The sequence below is a fragment of the Vidua chalybeata genome, chromosome 1 (assembly GCF_026979565.1).
Source record: "Vidua chalybeata isolate OUT-0048 chromosome 1, bVidCha1 merged haplotype, whole genome shotgun sequence".
NCBI lineage: Eukaryota > Metazoa > Chordata > Aves > Passeriformes > Viduidae > Vidua > Vidua chalybeata.
The window spans coordinates 64,687,076-64,712,078 of record NC_071530.1 but is presented as its reverse complement, the minus strand read 5'-3'; the positions used below and the strand labels follow the sequence as shown (position 1 = coordinate 64,712,078).

At 39.4% G+C, this 25,003-nt stretch overlaps 1 protein-coding gene across 3 annotated transcripts in view; it reads right to left on the bottom strand.

The window, feature by feature from the left end:
- Positions 1-24,765, bottom strand: part of CAP2 (cyclase associated actin cytoskeleton regulatory protein 2) — a 67,185-nt gene extending 42,420 nt beyond the window's left edge. The window contains exons 1-3 of one of the 3 annotated variants that reach the window (XM_053961829.1): positions 24,690-24,765; positions 13,060-13,113; positions 9,379-9,479 (exon numbers count right to left, since the gene is read on the bottom strand). In XM_053961829.1, coding sequence (XP_053817804.1) covers positions 9,379-9,479; positions 13,060-13,093 — 135 coding nt within the window. In that variant the 5' untranslated portion in view covers positions 13,094-13,113; positions 24,690-24,765. Of the gene's footprint in view, positions 1-9,378; positions 9,480-13,059; positions 13,185-18,889; positions 18,947-24,689 lie in introns of those variants that run through there. The other 2 variants (XM_053961809.1, XM_053961820.1) reach the window with 2 other exon arrangements.
- Positions 24,766-25,003: the final 238 nt, after the last annotated feature.

Below are 25,003 nucleotides of genomic sequence, written 5' to 3'. Positions count from 1 at the left end.
TTAGGGATTCCAGAAGATTCAGCATAGAAAAATACTGAGAATTGTGTGCAAAAATAAAAAGTCCACTAATTATCAAGATGTGGTCTATTTACAGACTAAAGTGTTGGTGGTTTTACAACACCTTTCTTTTCTGAGCAGGTTTAAAAATGTTCAAGAATTCAAGTTTGTCATTTCCATTGCAGACTTCTGCAAAGGACCAAGTCACCTGATGGAGATTTCTAAGCCATCTCACTGCACAGCATACAGCCATGGATCTACGTTTAAAGGCCTCCACATCAGTAGAAGTAAAGGGTGCTATTGTCACATTGCAGAACCTGATCTAGATACAAGCACCTGGTGCTCCTCTATAGACCAGACACAGCCACAAAATTGTCTGTCAGCTCTGCGGGATTTGTGCTGTCATTTTCTGTCTCTGTAATATGTCATTAGTGATTACCATAGAAACAACAGATAAAAAGAGCTAAACATTTTAAAAGCAAGCATAAAACCACCTAAGAACAAATGGCTTCTCTTCATCACTAAAATACCAGGCCACCATTGTTGGCTGGAGTTTCTAATAATCAAAGACTGTCAATACTGTATTTTATGAGCATTAGGGTATGAGTAACAGCAATCAGTGATAAGCGAGATTTGATCTGTCTCCATTTTGTTAAATAACGCAGGACTCCTGAGGTAAAAGGCTTTTCCAGGCGGAATACATTTAAACATTACATGAATATTCTTTGTATCACATGTCAAAGATTATGCCATGACAAAATGGTATTTTTTTTTGTTAATCTGTATTAGGGAGAGTAGACAAGAAGTACCCCAACCTGCAAAGGAAGTTGGTCACAGTCTTCCTGAGAGCTCTTACAGCTCTTCATCCTGACTAGCCTACAAAAAACCAAGCAGGTTTCTCCAAGAGTGATGGCAAAAGGAAACCAGCTCAGTTCAGGATTTCACCGAAGAACAGAAAGTGGGGTACATTAAAATTTCACAGCCCATTGAAGCTAGTTTCTCCTGTTACCTGGAGCTACATTATGCATCTCTGAAAAAGTGTATTACTTCTTTAAGTAAACAGAAACTGCATACAGTGCACTGAAGTAATGAAGTCTAAACTTTGTTATTGCCAAGATCAACAGTTTTTTAAATTCAGTTGCCTTTTTTCTTTCCCATGAACATCTGAGCTCAGAGTTCTTTGGAGGACCTGGTTGCCAGTGTTGAGGAACTATTTGTGGAAAGACCTCATTTCCCTTAGGAAAAGCAAACCTATATTTCCTCCATGATACACGTATTTTAAGCCAGCACATCAGAGAACCACAGAGACCTCGGGGCCTGCAGGTCTCATTGTGATCTGCACAAACATGCTTTTGCTTGTGGTTGCAGACACTCTGGTTATTTCTCTGATGGGCTGCTTTGCCCCTGAGGCTGCTGCTAAGCACTCCCACTCTCTATTACCAGCTATTCTGTCAGAAACCCTTCTCAGTAAAGGTCCAAATCCATACAAAGGATATTTCAGAAAAGACTTTAAAATTTCACAGGCCTTAGATGTGTTCCTGATTTAATAAATACAAGTTCTAGGAAGTTCAAATGCTTCTCTCTGTAAATTAAAAAGGTTATAGCACTTCTTGAGGTTTTACTTCATAAATATTCTTCTAGTAGTTATTGCTGAGCAGCCTTCTGAAAAACTGATGTCTTGACTTTCTCTGTCTGATAAGTTGCCTGATAAAGACTGGAGACCCATTGATTTCTAAGAAATTCTGCTACCTTTAGAGAGAAAGCTTGGACAAATAGGCTCTTATATGGAAAAGACTTTTTTGTATGTTCTGCCTCTCATGCACTTCAAGACAACTGGTGACATTGCCACCTCACTCTGCAAGTAGTCCTGTTGAGCTCTCTGAAAGCAACTCAAAGGCTAAAAGTGCCAGAATTTGTCTCCCTGTAAACTCACTTCCACTTTCATCACCTTGAAAGAATACCAGGTGCCCAACCAAAATTTGGTAACCTGTAAGTCAGTTCAAAACTTAAAGCTCAGACATCTATAGTAATATTTTAGTATTTCTTCCCAACTGAACCCTATTTTCCTTTTCAGAGGTGCTAAATAAAAAAGCCTACATGTACTTGGAGAGGGAACCTCAGCCTCTCTGAAAGGCAAAAATGTGATTAAAAAGCAGATCAGAACTAAGATGTTTTTTAAAACAGAACATGCATTAAAGCAACAAGAAAGAAATATTTCAGTCTCAAAGTTCTACATATAAAGATGCTTAATGAATCTTTTTACAGTATCTCTGGGATAAAACACATAATTAAACTTATGAAACTCTGCACCAGTATTTAAACTGCTTTGCAGTGCAGATTAATTGTGGAAATACATAGTTCCATTTATGGGTGTCAGTAGACTAAAAGAAGCTAGCAGTGACAATGACATGGTTTAATCTATCCTAATGAACTCTTCAACATTCAGAAATGTGACCATATTGATCATGCAATTCATACTGGATAAAAAGAGGCAATGCACGTTTGTGGCCACATTATACCCTCATCACTCCTGACAGCACTCCCAGCTTATTTAAAACAACATTCAAACCGCACACTGGTTTCCCTTGTGGCTTAATTCTCATTATTCACTGAACTCCTTTTTACTAGAAACTGACTGAAGAGCCAGATTCTGAGCTCATTGTTTGGTTTTTTGCTGATGACAATGAACAGCCTTCTCAGTTTCCAAGCCCAGCATTTCTATACACTCAAAACAGTTGCAACCAACTAGCAAAATAAAAGCAGGTCAGGGATAGGGAGGCAGATGAGTGAAAAGAGTGCACATGTGCTCTTCAGAAAGAATGAGACTGAAAATTAATAAAATACTTACTCATAGCCTGTAGCAAGAAATGACATCATTCAAGCATTTGTCCCAAAACAGAAAAAAAAGAGGGGGAAAAAAAATTCGTATTTCTCAGATTGAAACAAAAGGGTTTAAATTATGTTACTACTCCAACTCATATTTTCACCAGAGAAATAAGAACTATGAGCATCAGTAAAAAGAATTTTCAGTCACAAGAGGTTCATGCTGATGAGAATAGCAAGGATGCTGTCGTTTTTCTGATGGATCAAGAAAGTGTAACTTGGCAGTTCACTAGAAATTACTGCTGTGAGAACCATACACTTCACTGTTGCGACCCTGAGTGCCTGAGATGACTGTCACCTATGCTCTCTAGATACTGGACTGCTTTGAAACAGAGAGAAAAGTAAAAGCCTGATCACCTTACCAAGGCTTCCTCATGGACCCTGGCTCTGTGCCAACTCCATATAGCCAAACCTCACTAGTAAGTTTTCTCCTGACTTTACAACAGCAAGTGTCCTAGGCAATGGCTTTGCAACAGGCTCGTGGAGACACTCTCACACTGTGTTTGTGGCTGTGAGTGTAGGTGGTTCACACTCTAAAGCCATCTGTGATTTAGCTCGCTCTTTTAGCCATGTAATTTTATCACCTTATGATTTTTGGTTAAGCTGACGCAGTGGTTTTCAACTTGTAGAACTCTTATGCCTCTAGTCTGTACACTGCTTATTCTGGAAAATGACCAAGAAAAACTGGTTTCCTGCCAGTTGACTCAAATATTCTCTTAATGGACTTCAATGAAAAAACTTTATAGGGATAGCAAAATTAGCATGAGCTAAAGCATGTGATCAGTTCTGACTTTGACTTCAAATGGCCAAAAATGCAATGTATGCCTTGATTAATTGCTCCATTCATTAAGTAAATTGATTGGTAAAACATGGACCTTATATCTAGTCTGAACACTGAATATTATTCTGAATTCATCTGGTCAATCAAAGAACCCTTTACAATCAGACTTTTTTCATAAGAACAACTTATCTAACATTTTCTTGGGCAAAAATGATGGATTTTTCTTTTTTTTTTCACACTGCATATAAAGTTTCCCACTCAAATCATTATGATACCTTTTTCTAGCATCCTTGGGAGATCAGAAAATCCCATTGTACTGAGTAACCATATGCACATAAAATCCTTTTTAGACCTTGGTCTAAAATGGCCTGTAATGGTCCCTGATCAACTGCACTACTTTGAAAGCAACTCCTTATGGATTAAGTCACGAACTACTCCATATGCAAAGAAACCCCATGAAAACAGGTTGTGAATAACTCCTGACAGCCTTGAATGTTTGTGTTTCTGATTTCTTATGTTTCTGACTAAATGCCGTATGGAATGTTCTCATTCCATATTCCCACCACCATCCCCCCTAAATTTACAGGTGCATGTTTCTCGTGCCAGCAATACACAACTAAAAGCCCAGTATTAGCCACTATGGCATTTATTTTTCAATACTTGTTTGACTTTTATCTCTTCCTTGCCTTTTTAAATAATAAGAAAAACAAGTGTTATTTACTGCAATGTTAGTGTCAAGAAATTAATGGATTAACTTGGATGGGATCCAAGTCCCATCAAAATTATTGGAAAAACTCCCACTCTTTCAGAGGGTGGTGTTCTAGACTTGGAATGGACAGGTCCTTCATGCTCAGGAGCCATCTTTATTCCCAAACAGGTGTCTTACAGTCCAACAGGTGCAAGCATGTCTGCACACCACATGCTCCTGCTTCAATAAATCCTGCTTGTTTTGAAAGCCAGATTCAATCCCTAGGCCATATGGGAAGTTGTCCTTTAGAACAGAGCAATCAAAAGTTGTAAAACTCCTAGAAAAGTCAGATTTTTCTAAACTAGCCTCTAAATTAGCCTCTCTGGCTAAATTGTATATATTGCATTTCCATCTTTCTTCTCCTATTAAAGTGAACATTCTTTATTGCTCATGTTATGAAGTATCTTGTGGTACATATATAGGGTGAAAAACACAGCTGAATTAGCATTACAAAATCAACTTTAACACTGACAGATTTCCAAGGCTGATTATTTTATTTTCCCTTTTGGTGAACAGTGCTACCATTTTCTGCACTCTAAGACTCCTTCTCTCACTTCAGTACACTTCGTATGCTGTCAAAAATATCTGTCTTTTTATTCTTTTTTATGTATTCTATTTTTCCCAGTCCTGCAGTAGCACCTTGGTTTGGTGTTTATTCCATGTAGCAGAAAATACCTCTCACAGAAATGCAAAGGCAGCCTGACAGCAAGCTTCTCTTGGGCATGTTGACATCATCCTCCTCTCTGAGCTCTAATTCAACTTTCAACACAATACCTAAAACCACACAGCCTCTGAGCACAAAAGATGAACACGAGAGTACACTTGTGCATTCTGTTGCCCTGTAAGCAAATTGCCTTGTGAATGAGGAATCAGTCAAATAATGGGTTTGATAGTCTGCATTTAGATTAGCTAAGATAAAGTGCAAAAGTGTGGTTTTTTTGGTGTAGCACAGACAGCAGCACACCCTGCTCAAAGTTCAGGGCTATGAACGTCATTGACTCGTTCTTCAGCATCTCTCACATAAAAAGACAACATGCAGCTATTTCACATGTCATAACTACTCTTTCGGAAAAAAAAAAAAAAAAAAAAAGAGGAAGGTAGGATTTTTTAACTTTTTAACTTCACTGATAGTCCAAACCAGAGTGGCACTTTGCAAAATGCATATATATCTCATAAATCATATCTCCTGCTTTCAGCTCTCTATATTTACGTGGACTTTACTGGGAAGAAGAGAAAAATGTCACTGCTTTCATGTAATGGATAAAGAAAATAAATTCTCTGGGTATGTGCATATGACATTTATGGGGTGCACATTGCTTTCTCTGCTCACCATGACAAGAAACAAGTGCATGCACACAAAGAACTCCTGCAGATTGGATAATGTGCTATGAATTACTTCTCGGTGCTACCTTGTTCATGCAGTCATACATGTAATGGATTGCATCAAAATTCTCTTCCAATAAGGAGCAACTGAATTTCTGCTTGCTGCAGAATAAGGAGCAACTGCATTTCTGAACGCTCCAAGCTCTTTGAGCTTTTGTTTTGAGCTCCACATTTCAGCAGCTGGAAGTTGATGGAAGAAAGGAGGGAAAAGGCATCCATATTTTTATAGTTTTCCACTCCAAGATAAATAGCTTGGATGAGAGAAGAGGGAACATAAATGAATCACAGAGACAATCTGTTCTTTCAACTGGAGGGGTTGGGAGGTTAAAAGATTTTTACAAATAAACATTTTTTAAAAAGACAAGTATTAGCTTATGTGTTTGACAGAAGGCTGCAATTATGCACTGCTCTGTACCACATAAAATACTAAAATATGGAAATGTGAGGTTATCTATCCTTCTCTTGTGGAACCAGTACATTCTCTTCCTATCTTGATGTCTCATCTGGTACATTACTCAAATTCAAGCCAAAGTATTCCACCACTTGAGATAGCACATAAACAAAAATAATGTGAAGAAATTCATAATAAACACATTACAAAAACCTGCTTCTCGACCTTCTAAAGTCTTGCTTTCTTTGCTTTGCCAAGGCAAAGAGCCCATCAAACCTGCTTGAACCCAGTTTCCTCATAGGACACAATCTAAAGGTAGACTTATGTCTTCCACAAGCAACTCTTTGTCATCCTTAACACATTTTCTGCAGTGCTGGATTCATGGCCTATGCTGTAGAGTCACAATCTGTTTTATACTGATTTTGAATTTCCCTCATTCTGACAGAAGGACAGTTTTTGGTGTTGGCACATATGGTGAGTCAGCTTCAGGGCTGTTACAGCATGTAATGGTTGGTGACAGCCTCTGAGACACTGGTATGTCAGGCCAAAGACAGCTGCTTGGTAGCAGTCTTGGCCACATTCACTCTTTCACTGACTTCACATGCTCTACAGTTATGACATGGACAGCAGAAAGTGGTTTCATAAAATCTGTGCCTGTAGGGGACTTTGCATTTCACAAAAGTATCCATACAATCACCAGATCTTTATTCCACAGTGATAAAACAGGGAAAAGATCTTTTCTTAGCTGTTTAGGGTAATTTGTTTTAAATAGAGTATGTAAAAGCCTAACCATTCTCCCTGACTTTTAAAAAGTGGTTCATTTTTTCACTGCAGTTGACCTCAGAGATTCACCCGTATATGTACTGTAATTTGAAGGAGAAATATGTTGCTCTCAAGATTGAGCCTAAGCAGAAATCTGATAAACTAATCTTTGTAAAACCCACTGTGCTGCTGTGTTAAAGAGAGCCAGAAGCTAGCTATTAGTTCTTTTTTGTGGTTTGTTTGTTTTGTTCTAACAGACTTTTTAGAGTACAGCATGCTGAAAAAATAGGAACAAGGCTCCCCAACATATACCAGTTGTGTCTGAATTCTTCCTTTTGACAGGCACACAAACCACACAATCGCTACAGCCATCAGCATGAAACACATCATGTTAAATCCCTCATTTCTTTAGCATAATATGAAGTCTCTCTTTCTCTCATATTACCATTCTGGTCTGTCAGGTATGTGAGGTTTTTCAAGGCAACAGGTGTTTTTTGAAATAAAATACAACCCTCCCTTCAGCTCATTATGTGAAAGAGACAGCAGCTGCAAGTATAATGCTGAGGACACATGGTCTATAGGACACCCAGAAGAAAAATACTCTTTGTTCCACTTGTTAAGGTAAAGCACAGATGTTGCTTTAGTGATAAGCATGAGCATAAGGCAACCATAGTCTGCTCCACATTGTAAATGTAGAATCTAAGATTTCAGAATATTTAGTAGGCTGCAATCAGAATCACCAGTTTCTTTATGTAAAGAAAGCTAATGCAATGTCTAAGCTCATAGCACTAACAAATACTCCGTATCACAGCTTGCATTACACTATCAACAACAATATGCTAGGGACTGTCCAAAGACTTGGCTGACAAATTATTAATAATATTTTATATGGACTCAATTATGAGTATGAAATAATGACAAATGCCTAAATGCACACTTACTGATTTAATGATTTAAACATTTAGATAGTGTATATTAAAAACACTATTTAAAAGGGTTTAGCAATTTAGAATGCTAAATGCAATCCCTTTCCCTACTTAGTATTGGTAATAAGACTATTTTTGTATCACTCAGATCTAAACTGTTGAGAAATCAACTTCAAAATAATGACATCTAATGAATGTAAAAACCAAGCTAGAATCAAACCTTTCCAGGGAGCAATTCTCTGTTCAGTTATGTTCATAATTCTTCCTCCAATGCTCCAACCCTCATTTATTTATTTTCCCCTAGTCTCTCTGAAGAACAAAGTACATATATTGTAGCTTACAGTATAATTCTCTAGGCTTTTTCAAATAAAAAGGGAGTGCAGCATTTCCTTAGAAAAACAAAGATTGTCTAGGATTGCCTGGTCTCCTTACTCCCTCCTATTTTCTAGGCCTAACTAGGTCAGAAACTCTGTCCTACAAACCAGAATATGTAACACCACAGAAAAAAACACAGATCGCAGAATAATCGTCATCTTTCTCTGTAAGTAGACTGGTTGCTTTAGTTGTCCTGAAGAATATTTATGTTGGCCTTGCAACATGAATCTCTAGCTTGTAGGACTGCGTGTTTTTCTGGCTACAGTGTTTGTTATGTAGAGCAGCAGCAGCAATCAACTGGGAACCATACACACAGAGGAAGGCCTGATGGCATGGATCTACTAGAAAAGTCAAAAGCTTCACACTCCTTCAGATCCAGCTTGCACTGACCCCAGCTCTCTTGTGTGTGTGGGATGTTTTTTTGTTTTTTCCAAAATCTATATTGGTAAGCTGTTGGTAAGATGAGTCCATCCCTTGTCAATTCTATCACCACCCATTTTAGGGAAGACCACCTTAGAAAAACAAAATGACACAAACAAGTTCTGATCACAAGGTTAAGATTATAAGGTTAGAAAGTATTGTCACCATGAAAATGATACCATAGTACTTCCTTGCTACAGCTTATGTTTTTAACAAAAGGTCACTGAAATGGCTGAATCATTTTTAGTTTGCTATATTGTTACAAATGAAGGAGATGTGAGTAACAAAAACAAACAACCAGAACAATATATTAATTGGAATGATGAGACACATACCTAGAAAACAACCACAAGAAGATATCATTGCTTGGGCCCACCTGTTGTTTGCTACTAAATTGTTAGCACATGTTCATAATTGTGTTCCTGTCCTGCAAAGAGCTCAGCAGCCAACAAAACTATTCAAATTGCTTGTGACTGAGGATATTTATATATTTTGCATTCTGTGGTGCTCAGCTTTGGTGCTGTATGAATCCATACAACCTTGTGCCATTCCTGAACCAACTGTACTCAGTGTGCTATCTCTACTACAAGAATTAATAACTTAAGAGTTTGTTCTGCTACTACACTCCTCTACTCAGAAATCAAGGCTGATCACACAGATTCTAAGACCTGTACACTTCCACCATCATGGGAAAATCTGAGTAAATACTCACATGTGTCTTCACATCACCTTCAAGAATCTTGCTGTACCTGAGAAACTCAGCAACACTTCCATTCAGCAGCCTATCAAAGGCTTCCACATATGGTGCTATGCCTGTAGACAAGGAACATTCGATTATAATGGGTTCATAAAGTATATAATGCACAAGAAGTGTAGCAGATGGAGGAAGTGTTTCATAGAAAATGAGGAGATTATTGTAACTTCACTTCTGATTTACGAAATCAGTGAAAAAGGATGTAAAATTATTTTTGTCCTAGATAGAAAGAAGAGAAAAAAAATCCTGCTCTTGCTAGAACTTGAATAGGAACCTCTAAGAGAATTTCCTGTATATAACATAATGGGAAGCCTCTTCTGTCTTAAAATAACATGTGCTAAAACAATCAGCCCTTCAAAGGAGTGACCTGAGAAATCTAATTCTCATAACAAATTTCTCCTATTTTACTTTAACCAAATATTATCCCCGAAAAATAACCTGTACTGTACTTAACAACTATTTTTATACTACTCCATTCCTGAAGATCTCTGTGATGTTTGGTCGCTTTTAATAGCAACCAATTCAATTTCCAGTAAGAGAGGCTTTGGAATGGGTTGACAGTAGATTTATGCAGTGAGATATGGCTTTGTAATCTCCTCATTTTGTTGTCTCACCTTGCAAAATTGTCACTGGATAAAGCACAAACAAGTCTTCCAGACAACATATCCCATTGACTATATATATGTTATACATTATAAAAGAGGAATAAAGCTGCTATTTTCTATATGGTACACAGAGCAGTTTCCTGATTAAGTGAACAATCAGAAAATGCAGATCGGCCTCAGTTTCTTAAACACCTGGCTTCTACATGGCACTATGCAGTACCTGTTAAGATAGCAAAAATAATCTTGCCTTGGATGCTTTCCAACCCTCCCTTTACTCCCTCATGTCTTGTCTATGCCCCAGAACCTTTGCCAGATCCAGCATGAATTACACACATATGAATCTATGACATATGTAGGATCTGAGAGAGCAAGGCAAAAATTCTTCCCTGCCTCTCTCCCTCATTAATAAAGCCTGAGGATTGCTCTGAAGAGGCACCAGACTTTCCCCAGAGAATTTGCTTTAACCTTTTGGCACTATATAACAATTGTGTCCAAATTAATAGCTATGAAAGCCCTCTTTATTCCACAAGGGTCATTTGGCTTTGTGACAGAATAAAAGACAGGCTCTGGCAACTGGAGTTTGCAGTGGCCTGTGTGGAAAAGAAAATGTAGTTAGTCAGCTAGGTGGGATTTCAAGGCTCCTTTTCTTTTCTCGATGCCATTCACCTATAATTCTGAGGAATTTCTGGGCTTTCTTCCATATTAAGTGTTTGTGTGTAAACCCTTGTGTGTAAAAAAATGACCTAATCCACAAAAGGTTTTAGCTGTGGAGACGTTTTCCAAAGCCCATTTATGTTCTTTTTCAAAATCTGTGTATGTTTCCAAAAGAATCATTGTAACGTTTTCCTTTTAGAGCAGAGTTTTACATAACAGTTCACCAAATTCTCCTATGCAGAGCTAGAAAGCAACTATGCTATTTTTTTCTATTCAATGCAGCTCACTCCCAGGAGCATTTACTAGAATTTGCTGTGGGCTGTGCACAGCAACGGAATGATTTATTTGCAATTCTGCTATTGTAATGCCATTTAGGAAAACAGTAAAGGTACAGATCTCCCATCCTGTTTCTGAAAATGTATTAATTGAAAAGCCAAGGTTTTTTGGTTTTTTTTTAATCTAATTATGGAATGGTCTTTTAGGGGATGGAGGTCATGGTTGAAGAAAGAAATATATCTCCATTTCAATTGGAGATTTAAAAAAGGTCACACTCTGGCTTGAGTGTCACTTTTGAAGGAGAAAAAGAAGAGACCTGTAAGACTGTTTCCTGTGCAGTGGCTGTGGCGGGTACTGAACTTCTGCAGAGGCACAGTGACACAGGCACACGGAGTAGTGTTCGGGGCACTGCAGGCCTACCAGTCACACAAACTGAAGACTTTCCCAACTGCACCAGCAAAAGCTAATTCCTGAGTCCTTCTGTGAGACAGCTCTGCCTGGAGACGCCATGCAGCCTGGCAAGCACTCCATGGTGCTGCTCACGTCAGCTTCTTACTGCTGTCTCCCAGTGGGTGTGTTTTATAATCACACTTCAACAAGGCTTCTCAGTTGGTTTCTTCTAGGGGTCTGTCGGGGCGTTCAGGCTCTGGTTCCCTGGGGAGTGAATCTTTTCACCTGACTGAGCTCTAAGGTCAGGTCAAGAATATAAACAGTTTTCATGGAAGTACCTGGCATGGTGAGTTATCTCCTGTTCTGAAAGCAGCCCTGGTTCTGCACTACTGTGCTCTGGATAAATACAGATTCACCTAAATGGACTCATTACATAACTGAATTCTTTGAGAATTGCACAATTCATAGTGGTGATTGATTTGTCAGTTTGTACATGGATCGTATTTCTCCCTGACTTTGCTACAGTTTGCTAGCTGCCTAGGTTTTCTCTGGACTGCAAGCACTTTTTTACTGAAGCTTTCTGTGACTGGAACTCATCTGCCATGGAAGCCTGCTGGAAGATGCTCCTTTCCTGCCACAGAAACACACTGCTCTCAGTCAGCTGCTCCACAGCAGCTGCCAGTGTGCAGGCCCAGGGCACACAAGAGTGCAGGGAATGTTCCTTGCATGTGTCGGCTGGCAAAGCTGACAGCAGCTCACACACTCCACTTGTTGCTGTGTCAGTAAAGGAAGCTGCCTGCAACTTTCCATGTGTCCTGTAGCTTCTGTACAGCGTGGAGTCCATGCTGGGATGTGCTCTTCTCTGGAGAATGCAAGAAAGGGCAAGGAATACAGAAAGCAAAGAACATTAATCTAAAAAAGAGATGTATGCTGGGGTTCTGTATGAAAAACAAGTTTTGAAGAAAGGAAAGAGTACTTGTATTCCATCATATTTAGAAGTACCACATATGTAAAGTTATTTAGCCTATAACTTTCAGGTACCACAAAAATTAATGCACGAAAAAATGTGATTTGATGACATGATATGAATAGATAAAGAATAGGCTTTTTTTAGTATATTCTCCACTGTAGTGCTTTGGAGAGCCGCTTGAGAACAGAGATAACAATGTAAGGCCGTGGATGTATAGCAGTCTTTAGTAAGCAAATGCTTCCAAACAAACTCATGTTTGATTAAGGATGTTAAACAAATTAAATGGGTCTGCACTATGAAATTTAGAGAGAGCTGGCAAATCAACAGTGTTTATATTGGTGACTTCTATAGGAATATTTATGCTGTGCATTTCGGGGATGTCTCATTTCTTCTGCTAACTGGGCTCAAGCAGACATTTTCACCTGGGGAGTTATTTACAATGATATAAGTTTATATAAGTTGTACATATAATTGCTAAAATGGAAAGAGTAATAAAGCTTGAGACATGGACAGTATAGTTAAGAAACAGTAAAATCGTGAATTTTCTAGGTCATATTAGTTTAGAATTGTACATGCTACTAAGCTTGTCACACGGCACTTCTAAATAAATTTTTTAAAATATTACTTTATTTTGATACAGAATTTGTATGAGGTGGGATCACATTCCCTCTTAGAAGACAAACATATACAATATTTGCAATTTTTTAATAACAGAGAGATGGTACTTCAAAATAACATACTTACTTCCATTGACTCCATTGATGCCATCACACTCCATTCCACCAGATCTGTGTGAATCTGAAAACAATGATTCAAGTCGAGTCACCGCTTTCTCCAATCTCTCCATCAAGCCATGAGTCTCTGCCATTCTGAAAAAAATCATTATGGATAGAAACAGTACCCCTCTCAGTAAAGTCCTTGCTTCATGTTGCAGTTCTGTTCATCTTGTGGCTTTTTCTTCTTTGGTTAAACTCTCATTTTTTAAGCTCTGTCTTTCTGGCATATAATCAGTTGCAGTGAAGCAGCTGACAAAGGGTAGCTTGCTTCTTTGCCAGCAGGGAATCAGATCAGTACTCATCTCTGATTCTTCCTTCTAAGTACCAGGTTCCAACCACTGCTAGTGTAGCTTTTAACAGCCTGCACATGAACAACTCATGACAAAATGCGTCTGTATGCTCCCAACCAGATACTGAGATGACTGGAATAGTCATAGAAGTAATTGGTAAAATCTTATGCCTACAATTATTTGAGTCAGCATTTAAAGAAACTAAATACAGACACAATTAATACTCTCTGATTTTTGAAAAGGTTCATTCTGAAATTTGCCTGTGTCTTTTATACTTTGTAGTAGGACCCAGTCATTTGACTGAAGATTACACAAAAATTGAAGAAGGTCTTCTGATTATTTTTCTTATATGATTCACCATCACTTTTTTTCTTACAGAAGTACCCAACATGAACCAGTGTTTCCCAAGTTTTTAAAATCAAATGCTAATTAACATTTGGATAGGAAAAAAAAAATCCAGAGGCCTGCCTGTGCACTACTGCTGCAGTACTTTTGATTTAAGATTAAATAGAAATTAGGTTACATTTTTAACAACTCACACATTGCCTTCTTTCCTCACAATGTGATTATCTGCTCTCTTACATGTGAGGCAGTGTAGGCATTGACATTTTTGAATATTGGCCAATCTCTTGGGAAAAAAGTGCTATATACCATGCAGAGTGAGAAAGAGTTATATAAGCAAAGGCAAAGCTATGTTTAAATCCCCTATCATTTAACAGAGCCAGTTTAATGTACATGTTCCCCACTTAAGGTTGTGAGTGTTTGATCCTGATAAGTGACATTCAGCAAGGGGTGTATGTGATGATGATGGCTCTTGATTAACATGATCCCTGTGGCCAGTCCCAGCCCAGCCCCCACACTAGGCTGCATCCCCTGCCCAGCACCAGGATGTGCAAAAGCAGGAGCAACAGGGGAATGCACATCCACAGCTGGGGCAAGCAGCGATTCAGAAGCTCTCTAGGGCCATCATCCTGTGGTGTTCTTCCACAGGATGATTCCTGTATTATTACTAGTACTGCAGAGATATTAAAGAGTAATAGCAGATTCCAATAAACTGCACCACTATGCAACACTCAGCAACCAAATCAAACATTGCTGCTTCAGTGTCTCCAAAGCCAGTGTAGAAAGCCTAAATATTATAATTAATAAGTAAAGTACCATGGAAATAAATGTTTTCATTTACAAACAAGTACTACTAATCCTTATTAATAAAATATAATAATATTTTTCTTCTAAAAATTTAAGCACGAGAGGAAATTAGCTACTAGGACTGTGGAAACACATGCAAAGCTCTTATGCTCTGAGTCATGCTGCCTTTCAAACAGGGTGGGACCTTCAGATTTTATAATTGTAATGACGTTTGTGTTTGACCTAAAAGTGAAGCAGGAGATTTTACAGCATGAAACCCTTGAGAGAACCATTCTTGTGAGAAAGTTTTGTCTGGAATTTATGGGGTTTTCCTATTGATATTAAATAAAAAATCAAACCCCCAGCAGAGGATGACATTATGCATATGAACAGTGTAAAAATTCAGAGGGGCTCTCTTGTCTTATCACAGAATGGGTCAGGTTGGAAGGGACCTCACAGGGGTCATCTGGTCCAACCTTCCTGCTCAAGCAGTCATCCCAGAGCACATGGCACAGGATTGCATCCAGATGGTTCCTGAATATCACCAGTGAAAGAGATTCCACAACCCCTTTGGGCACCCAGTTCCAGTGCTCGGTCACCTGCCCAGTAAAGAAGTTCTTCCTCATATTCAGGTGGAACTTCTGGGCATCGGCTGCTGCCTATTGCCTCTTGGGCTCTTGCTGGGCGCCACTGAGAAGAGCCTGGATCTGTCCTCTTGGCACCCTCCCTTCAGATGCTGATAGATATTGATGAGGTCCCCCCTCAGTTGCCTCTTCTTGAGACCGAACAGGCCCAGCTCCCTCAGCCTTTCCTCATGAAAGAGATGCTTCAGTTGCTTGGTCAGCTTTGCATTCCTCCACTGGACCTGCTCCAGGTGCTCCATGTCTCCCTTTGCTGAGGAACCCAAAACTGGACATGGCACTCCAGGTGTGACCTTACCAGGGCTGAGCAGAGGGGTGGGATCACCTCTCTTGACCCACTGGCAATGTACTTTCTTTATACTGCAAAATGCACATTATTCTGTTTGAAAAATCAATTCACTTAAAAAAACCACACCTTAAATTTTTTGTAAGGTTACAAATATCTTGGCAGGAATGAGATTAATGTATCAGGGCAGCTTCTGAAAAATTCAAACTTTTATGAGAATATTAAAACTTTTCTTAAAATAAAGCACTGTTAATCCTAAAAAATATTACGAGTACATTCTTTTCACATTTTACATAAAAGCCTAAAATGGTGTCTATTTTAGAAGTTCTGTTTTCAACCACTCTTAAGTCTGGATGGTGTAACAAACCATACTAATACATAACACAGCATACAGTCAACTAATTTCATCAGTATTTTAAAATATATTTTTAGTATAGTATCTATTTTTCTTTATGTGAAGATACAATCTGGTTGGTTGGGGTTTTTTCCATTTGCCTTAAAATTTTCCTTGATGATGTCATCAAATGTCACAAAAATTGTGCACAAACTTCTATGGAAGACCTGTTACTTTTTGGCCTCTTCTGCCTGATTTTGTGTATGAAAGAATCCAATTGTTTGACTACAAACTCAGTAATTTGAGTGCACACACCAGGAGGTCTGAGGAGTCTCACAAATGAGCAGACTTATAATGTACTACCCAATAAATGACCTTCTCTAAAACACTAAGAATACACATTACAGTGTCAGAAGTTCAGGGGAACACAGCTCAAATACCTGAAGGGTCTTTTTATGCAATACTTTCCTACTACAACATAGTCTTTTACTCACTGTATTCTACACTGTTTTATTCTAGTCCCATTAACTGGAGAACTACAATGTTGTTCTTCCAAAAGCAGGCATCACCAGCAATCATAGAATACTATATTGTTAGAGTCTTTAAACAGAAGTAGAAACCACTTTTACCCTAATATTAGGGATGTCAGGTTTCTATTCTTTTTATATAGACTATTACACTTGATAATCATCATGTTTACACTATGTCTATCTACTCTTTATCTGCACATTTATATAACCCTGAGTACACCATATTTGCATCTATTTATATACATATATGTACATGCACATCATGCACATAAGAATACACACAGTTATGCCTGTCATGTATGAATAAAGTGCAAAAATACTTTTGTGATCACTGTCCATAACACTAAAAGAGCAATCAGTTGTACATATACTAATCTTACACCTTGCTTTATCATTAAAAGACACAGTGTTATCTACCTTACAAACAACACAGGAATTAGAAGTTACTGTTCTAAACATCCACTGAACAATAGCATGAAAACTCTCTTCATCCATTCTCAATCTAAACACTGACATCTTTGCCTATATATTGGGATTTACACATTTGTCTCATGTTATGACACTTCAGCATTTTCTTGGCCTATATTCAGCTGTTTGTCTGATTACTTTATTCCACACTGCACTCTGCATGGTCAAAGAGATACCACAAAGCCACAGCTCAAAAGGAATCAGAACACAAATGACACAGCTTGACTCTGTGAAGGTACTTTCTTCCATGACATAGCACCAGAGCTTATATTATAAATAAATAAGACTGGTCTACTTACAGTGTCAAATTAAATCTCTGCACATTAAAGAAAAGAGGATGTAAATATGTCTATGGCATGCTTCCACTCTCATAAAGCATGTTTTTACATCAAGACAGACTATCTCACTTGTCAAGATTTTAATTAAAGATTTGATCTTGAAGTGATTATCAGGGTTAACCATGTATCTTTTCCCAGAGTTGATGCTGACCACCTATAAAGAGTTAAAAATAACAATGCTTCAACTCTCATGTAATCCTTATCCAGCTGCTCTCCTGGTGAAGAAGAACACTGTCCTTCACTGAAAATAAGGTCACCTAGGAGTCAGGAAAGGTGTAAACACACATCTACTGACAAATCATTTAAACACTAACATTGGTAACCATCTCTTGGGCACAAAATCAAGACAGATGATCCACAGCTCTGCCCTGTTTACTGTTAGTGGTATCTTTTTTGGCATGTAGTAGTACTACCATCTGTCATTTCTTCCACAAAAGAAGTAAAGCCAAAACTAGGTAGAACAAAGTATGCTGAAACTCAAAGAGTGGATTTCTTCTTATAGGCAGGCCTTGGGAGATCACTGCTTTCCTCCCCAACTGTCTCAAAGCACCATTTATCTATTATCAAGGGGAAAAAACTTGGCTGTAGACTAGAATTTCCTGATATACTGATCCCAAACAGCAAACTCTAAGTCAAAACACACACGTATATTCCAGTTACTATTGTACGTGACTTACAACAGAGGACAATATTGCTCCATCCTCAAGAAGAAACAAGTTGTAATGAATGCACAGGGAAAAGCAGTACAGTAGCATAAGGGGGAAAAAACATATGATGACATATCTAGCATGTAAAAATGGGGTTTTGAACAAAAAAATGGTGCTACCTTGTAAAGTATGAAATGATTCTCACAAACACCAGCAAGAAATAGAGTACAAAGTTCCACAGTTTGTTTTACTTCCTAGCACTCTATAAAAGAAATTACCTGTTAATTTATTTGCTTTCCTTCCCTGCCCCCACTCAGTACCAGTTCTTCCAAATTCATCTAGCATCTGAAAATTGATGCCAGGTCTCACTCATGCACATCATCTGATATCCTACATGTCAGATTTGGATTTCCCCACTATGCCAAAAAAGGGCAGATGCTTAAACCAGAATATAGGCAGTAAAGTGGCATTTTAATTGTATTTACCATTGTTGCACTGCCTTGGAAGTGGAAAATCACACTGTCTTTGCAAGTACAGCACCTTGCACGTGTCCTTTCTCTCTTAATCTTTTAATAAATTGCTACTAAGATATGAAATAAAATACACAACCCTCCAGATTGCCAGCTGGTACCATCAGAGAGCCAGTCAGGAACATTTTATAGATCCAAAGCACTGTGTCCTCTGAGAGTTCCTCTGTACAATTTATGTCAACAAACATCAAGGGAGGAGAAATGCATTCCTGAATATCCCCTCAAACTACAAAAGCATCTTACAGCACTTCATTTCTGACAAAAACAGACAGCCTGGGTCTGAAATGGCTCTTTTACCTATATCATCATTCATACACCTACAAATCCAAGCTGTTTGGAGCAGGCAGTCTCTTTGCCACCTTTGGCAAGGGACCCAAATTCCTGCTGCACCCCATTCTTGTTCAGACAATAATAACCCACTGGATTGGGGTCTCAGGAGTTGCTCATTCCCAGACAGAGCTTGGAAGCAACTCAGTACTGGCTGAGTGGTAAGGAGGAGCACTTGCAGTTTTTTGGGTTGCTATCGTAAAAAGATTCTGCACAGAGAATGCAGAGGGAACAGTGGTGAGAAGAAAGTATGTGTTGGTAGACCAATAGGAACATTACCTTGTATGGTTTGTGTTTTGTTTTCCATTAGCTGTAGGGGAGGAATGTAAACAGAGTCTTCTCAAACTGATGTCAATTTGGATTAAACCAGAAGACCTCTCAGTAAGGCCCTGTGTGAGAAGAATGATTTGAGTTTCAAATCAGAGCCATTTTTAATGTTTTGCCCCTAGATCTACTACAAGCTCATCTGGGAGCAATTCATTCTTAAGTATAGAGAATTATTTAATTTTTAAACCTGGTTAAAATAGTTAGTTTTGTATATCAAACAGTATTAGAATTGTGACTTTTTCTTTTTTTGTTAAGATGGACAGTTGTACCTGAAATAGCAAAAAGACAAAAATGTCTGCATGACTTCTGCTTTTTGTGGATGGATGTACCATTTTGAGTATTAAGTTGATCTGAAGTCTTGGCTGACTCTAGTATACTCATCATAAAAAATTTCTCTCTGTATCTCACTGTGTGTGTTAAACCCACTGCTATGCTATGAATGAGTCCCTTATGGCTGTGCATAAGAGTGTGATACATCAATTATCTTGTGTGTGGACTTCTTTCTTTGGCATAACCTATGTGTTTTTAAAGGACTGCTTTTTATAAGCAAAAAAACATTTGCATAGAAGAAGTAAAAGCAGGTTCATGTTGAACCTTTCCCATTTAACCCAAGTGTTTTCCTTTGGCCTTATGCTGTTGGTACCACAAAGCATAATTTTCTGTTTGGCTGCTGTCTACAAAAACATGTTGAAAAAGAACAGACCCCTTTTTTCATCCCATTGTTCAGAAAAATTGTAAAACTTGCATTGTAAAACAATCACTGTTTTGACAAATACCTCTAAGACTGTTGATGCATTTTAGATTTCTTATCACACCCCAGTTTAGTCCTATAATATAGGTGAGTAACTGCACACATCGAGCTGTATGTCTACAAGTCAATGTAATAATAACATGGACTGCAGTTAGGCCTCTGATAATTTAATATGAATTCTTTAAAGTATGGCATGTGTTCATGTATGTGCTTAATATCTCCTCGAGTATCAGTTCACTTTCTAATTATTGGGAAGTTCTGTGAAGAGCTTCTATCCCTTGCTGAATAATTCTGACTGTCATGAATTTTGTGATCACAAAGAGCGAGTTCATTATTTAATGATACACTGAAGCAGTCAAGACTGCCTGACAGTTTGTGTAAGCATGATTGACTTAAAATAACCAAGGCAACCCAGTTTCTAAGTACATTCTCCTATTCCTTTTATGCTCACTTTTCATGTCACCACTGCTCATAGTCTTTTGTCTTGGTTTTATTTTCTTCTCTCCCTCCAATGAAGTGTATGATTTTTAGTATCTGTCCAATCATCAGAAATGCAGTGGTCTTAGCCACCTCATTTACTATATATTAGTGTCAGGCTCTTCATGTAATCAAGCATCCTAAAGGCCTTACAAGCCATTTAATTACCTGTCACAAGTCCAATTACTGTATATAAGCAGACTGCCTTGCTGAACCGAGAAAATACTGTATGTAGGCATTGATTTTATTCAAGTGCTTCAGTTCAGCTCAGAATAACTGAACAGTAAGATCCTTTATGCCATGGCTCCAAACAAATTGAATTTGAACTCTCTGAAAGGGTAAATTCCACAAAGTACAAATATTTCAATACTTCTGGGATGTGAAGTGAAAAAAAACAAAGGAAGAAGTTAAAACTAAGTGAAAGGTATTGCAAGCTCTAAAAACAGAAACTGTGAAATTACTTCTGAAGAAAAGACAAGACTAGATTTATTCAGTACCAAGGTTTGTAACAGTTTCGATTGCTGTGCTGGTGGCCTTTTACAAAGCTTCCATACCCCACTTCTCATGCATATCCATATTATGTTGAAGCCTGAATAGTTGGGCTTGATTTCAGTCAAGTTTGCAAGTGTTCCTGTTTTTACCAGAACATCCTGTTGCAATCTGTGTCTGATGGTCTCAGGCTCATCATGGCTGCTCCACTCAGCCTGTAGCCAGTGGCTCTTCCTCCAGCACAGCAGCAGCCAGCAGGGCTTAAGCAAACTTTTTGCCATATGAGTCCTTCCTCTGCTCTGCAGCTCAACTGGGATCTTTATTGGTCACAAAAACTTAAGGTCTTCATGTATCTCCCATTCTAAAACTCATCCCACTGATTCTGCAATACTGCTGGCATTGCAATTTGTGCCTTTGCTTCTGATTCAGGATGAAATGGGCCAGCTGCTACTAAAAAAGACCTTTCTATTTAAGGTACTACTTAAGAGGTCCTAAGCTTTAATGATAATCCATGCAACCTGCTCACATACAAGATCTCAAGACATTTAACGATTTATCCCTCCTCTATTTCAGTGCAAGGTCTTGCAAAACCCAGAGAAATCAAACTGGACCTACCCTAGAGGCTTGTAAAAGTCAGCCCTTCTGAGAATGGCTGTTGCTTTAGAGGATCCAGAGCAGCTAGGTGAATTAGTCTGCTGTTTCTAGACAATGACAGTTTACACACAGAAATGTAAATGATTCTTTGCATTCCTTCCAAAGAGCAATGAATAAAATATTTAAACGAATACAAAACATAGCCTAAAGCTTGGATCTGAGCAGATCTTCTTGGAAAAATGTGCCACTATTTAATTATGTAATTGAGCATTTCCCTGTTTCATTTTCTTATATAGCCCACAAAAGCATTAAGGCTTTAATTCCCAGCATACTACTACTGGTATCTGGAATTCTACAAGCGACCTCTTTGGCTTGCTGTTCCCTGAAAAATTGTGGGTCAGACAAAGCAATTCCCATTAGCGTATATTCAGGAAAGTAGTCTCAATGGGACCTTTTAAATAACAAAAAGTCCCTGAAACTGACAGTCAGAATACCTTAAGAACACAGGTGAAATTAAGACAGCAGTAGGCAGTGTGTGTGTAGACTGTAGTGGTGTCCATGCCACAAAGTCTTGCTAAACGGTGACAGAGGTCACACAAATTTAAGAAGCCCCAAACTCCCTACTCTTGATGAAGCATCTGAATCAGCATAATCATTGCCACAGATGCAGCTGTGCTCATTCATGCTTTTGTCACTTCAGCATACAGTGCTTAGTAAAGGTGTTGCTATTCTGGTATAGTCGTTAGCAGTGACATTCTGAAGAAGAGCCGAATCTTTAGAGTTTGAAATATTTTGTATTATGTAAGCAACTGGAGTGGACTCTGTACCACATGAAAATGACAAGTTCCCATTTGTCCCCTCTACTGCAAAAGATGCACTTGAAATTTTAGAAAAAGGAATTAAAATTATTTATGTATATCAGGGGTACTTCATCAGGCAAAATCCTTTAACCAGTTCATAATAAAGCAGAAGAATAACTACAAAAATGTATGCCTTATCTATCATAGGTGTTTCTTTGTTTTTGCCCCAATAAGCACAGAATGTTCTCTTTCATGTAGTCAGATGTTCCAGTAGGCAGCAACTGCAGCTATTGATTTTGCTGCTGTTGCACGTGACGTTAGAACTCGTGCAGAACCACTAAGAATATTCTTTAAGGTATTTGGCAGTTCATAATTTCTCTCCCTAGAGCTCAAACCAATTGCAACTTTACTGCCACTGACAGGCCACAGGTTAAAGCCTAGATTATGTGATTTTTGATCAGGCGATGTTGCAAATCAACATCGAGGCTGAGTTGAATATAAGTTGTTTGGTTTCCAGCCCTCCCTATTCACTCTATTCTCCCAGTACCTGCTAATTCAGATTACCATGAATTTTGGACCTGAGTGAATTTTAATTATTCTTTTTTTTTTTTTTTTTAAGCTTAGGGTGCCCATTGTATTTTGCATGGTTAATAAAAATTATACAGTGGGATCAGAATATCTAATCATGGGAGAGAATTTAATATATGTAATCTTTGTACTCTTGCTCCTTATGGTATACTAAGAAGCACTTTTCTCCACTTAAGTGAGAGCCACAGCTGACAAAGAATAATGAAAATATGTCAGAGGTTGGTTCTACCGTAGTAGTAAATAATGCACATCCTCTTCATTTTTATTTAATTGAGAAAACATATTTTATTCATTAAGTTTGGAGTTGTGCCTGTCCACCTTCCACATCTGAGCAGCATTCAAGGGGAAAGACACAAAGGAATCATAGGCATAGTCAGAAGACTTGCATTTTTCTTAAGCCCAAGACCAAAAAGACCATGTTGTTTGCCTGGCTTTGTTACAGAAGGTAGATTGCCTTTGTTCTTGTGCAACCTTGCTCAAAATAGTTATGAAATCCTGGTACTGAAAATGCATCAAAGCAGAAAAAAGTTGACTATCATCTGCATAAGTAATTAAAAGGAAATGCTAGGATAAAAGTTGCACAAAAATTAGAGTATCTGACTCACAGTAATGTCTTAAAAGGCTAGATTTGAGAGTACTGTATTGAGTTCCAACTCATTCCATCTACCACTTTACTATTCTAAATAATTTTTCAAGTTCATTTCTGAAGTAGGATAAGTTTGCTGATTACAATTTCACAAAACAATGAAACATGGTAGTCCATAAACCACTGCCACTTTTGCCTGGCTTAGAAATAAATTTATAAAATCTGCAGGTTTATCCCACTCAGATCCCCTGATAAACAGATCCCTTCCAACTGTTTCCTAATGGACTGGCCTCTGTGAAGGGGGTTATTTTCCATTGCTCAGAAACAAACACATTAGGTAAGGTATATAAAGAAAGCTTTCTTCCCCAAATGGTCTTTGTTTTTTAAGACTGCCCCTACACATTACAAAATCTAAATTCTACTTAATAAAAATCCTCACTGTTAATGCTGTAATGCCAAGATACTACAGCAATCCTCAAAGCAAAGGACAGATTGCACATTTTCAGGTGCGGTCACAAGAAGTTCTCGGCTTTGTGCTGGCTGCGTCTCTGGGGGAGCGCTCCTGATGTCAAGTTACTGAAAAATGCAGGACCTCGGCTTCACGTGTCTTCATTTCTGCCTTTCTCTTGCCCCCTCTGAAAGCCACCTTGTATTTGAAGTATCCTTTACATGTTATGTAAAGGTATGTGTTATGCCTTTAGGTCGCTCACCCATAGATGCTATTTAACCCTTTCTTCTGCGCTAAACCTGTAGGCTCTTCTGCCACCTCTACCACAAGCACACCTCCGGCTCCAAGGGCGGGGGGATCCAAGGGCTCGGCGCCCCAACACCCACGGGCACTAGAGCCGCCTGCCTCAGAATTAGATCATCTTACGCTGATTAAGAGAGTTCAAGACCGGCACCATTTGACAGCCAGGTCTGCACAAACAAGCCGAGGGCATTTTAATAACCCGTCGGCTGCCGGGACCCGGAGCGGGGGCTGGGGCACAGCCGAAAGCACCCCCGGAGTCGCTGACGGGGGGCTTGGCGGAGGAGATCCGGCTTCGACCCCAAAGAGAATCCCTCCCGTGCCGCGGTATTTCGTTCGGGTCTCCCCTCTCCCAGCCCAGATCACTCCCTTCCCACTTAGCACCCGGGGGAAGGGAGGAAGGCAGAGAGGGGGAGGTTTTCCGTGCGCAGCCCGGCGCAGGTGACAGGAGGGAAGTCCGGGGCAGCGCGGGTCCCTGACCCAGATACCTCCGCCGCACTACCCGCCCAAGGACTAACTCTGCCGCCCTGCCGCCCCCGGCCGAGCCCGGAGTCGTCCCCACATCACTTTCCCTCATCCCCAAGATGTCCGCTGCGGCTGCTCCTGCCGCCGCCACCGGCGGGAGCGCACCCGCGGCCCCGGCCGCGCTGCCCGGGGCCAAAGGGGTCGGCCCGCTCCCGGCATCCCGCCCCTCCTGCCGCCGCCTGCTCTTGAGTTACCTGTTTTGATGAGTCGCGTAGCCTTTTTTTCCCCCCCTCCTCTCTGCAATGAAAATCCGCGGTCGGTCACTCGCTCCCCCCCCCTCCCTCGCCTCGCCGCTGCTCTCCTTCCTCCTCCTCCTCTTCCTCCTCCTTCTCCTCCTCCTCCTCAGCGGGAGCCGGTGTCAGTCAGTCACATCAGCTGCCCGGGCAGGCAGGGAGAGCAATGCCCAGCAGCTTCCGGGAGTGCCAAATAAAGACAAGTCCAGAAAGGGAGAGAGACGGTGGCAGAGATGGAGAAAGAAAGCAAAAAGTGGGTGGAGTGTGAAAATGGA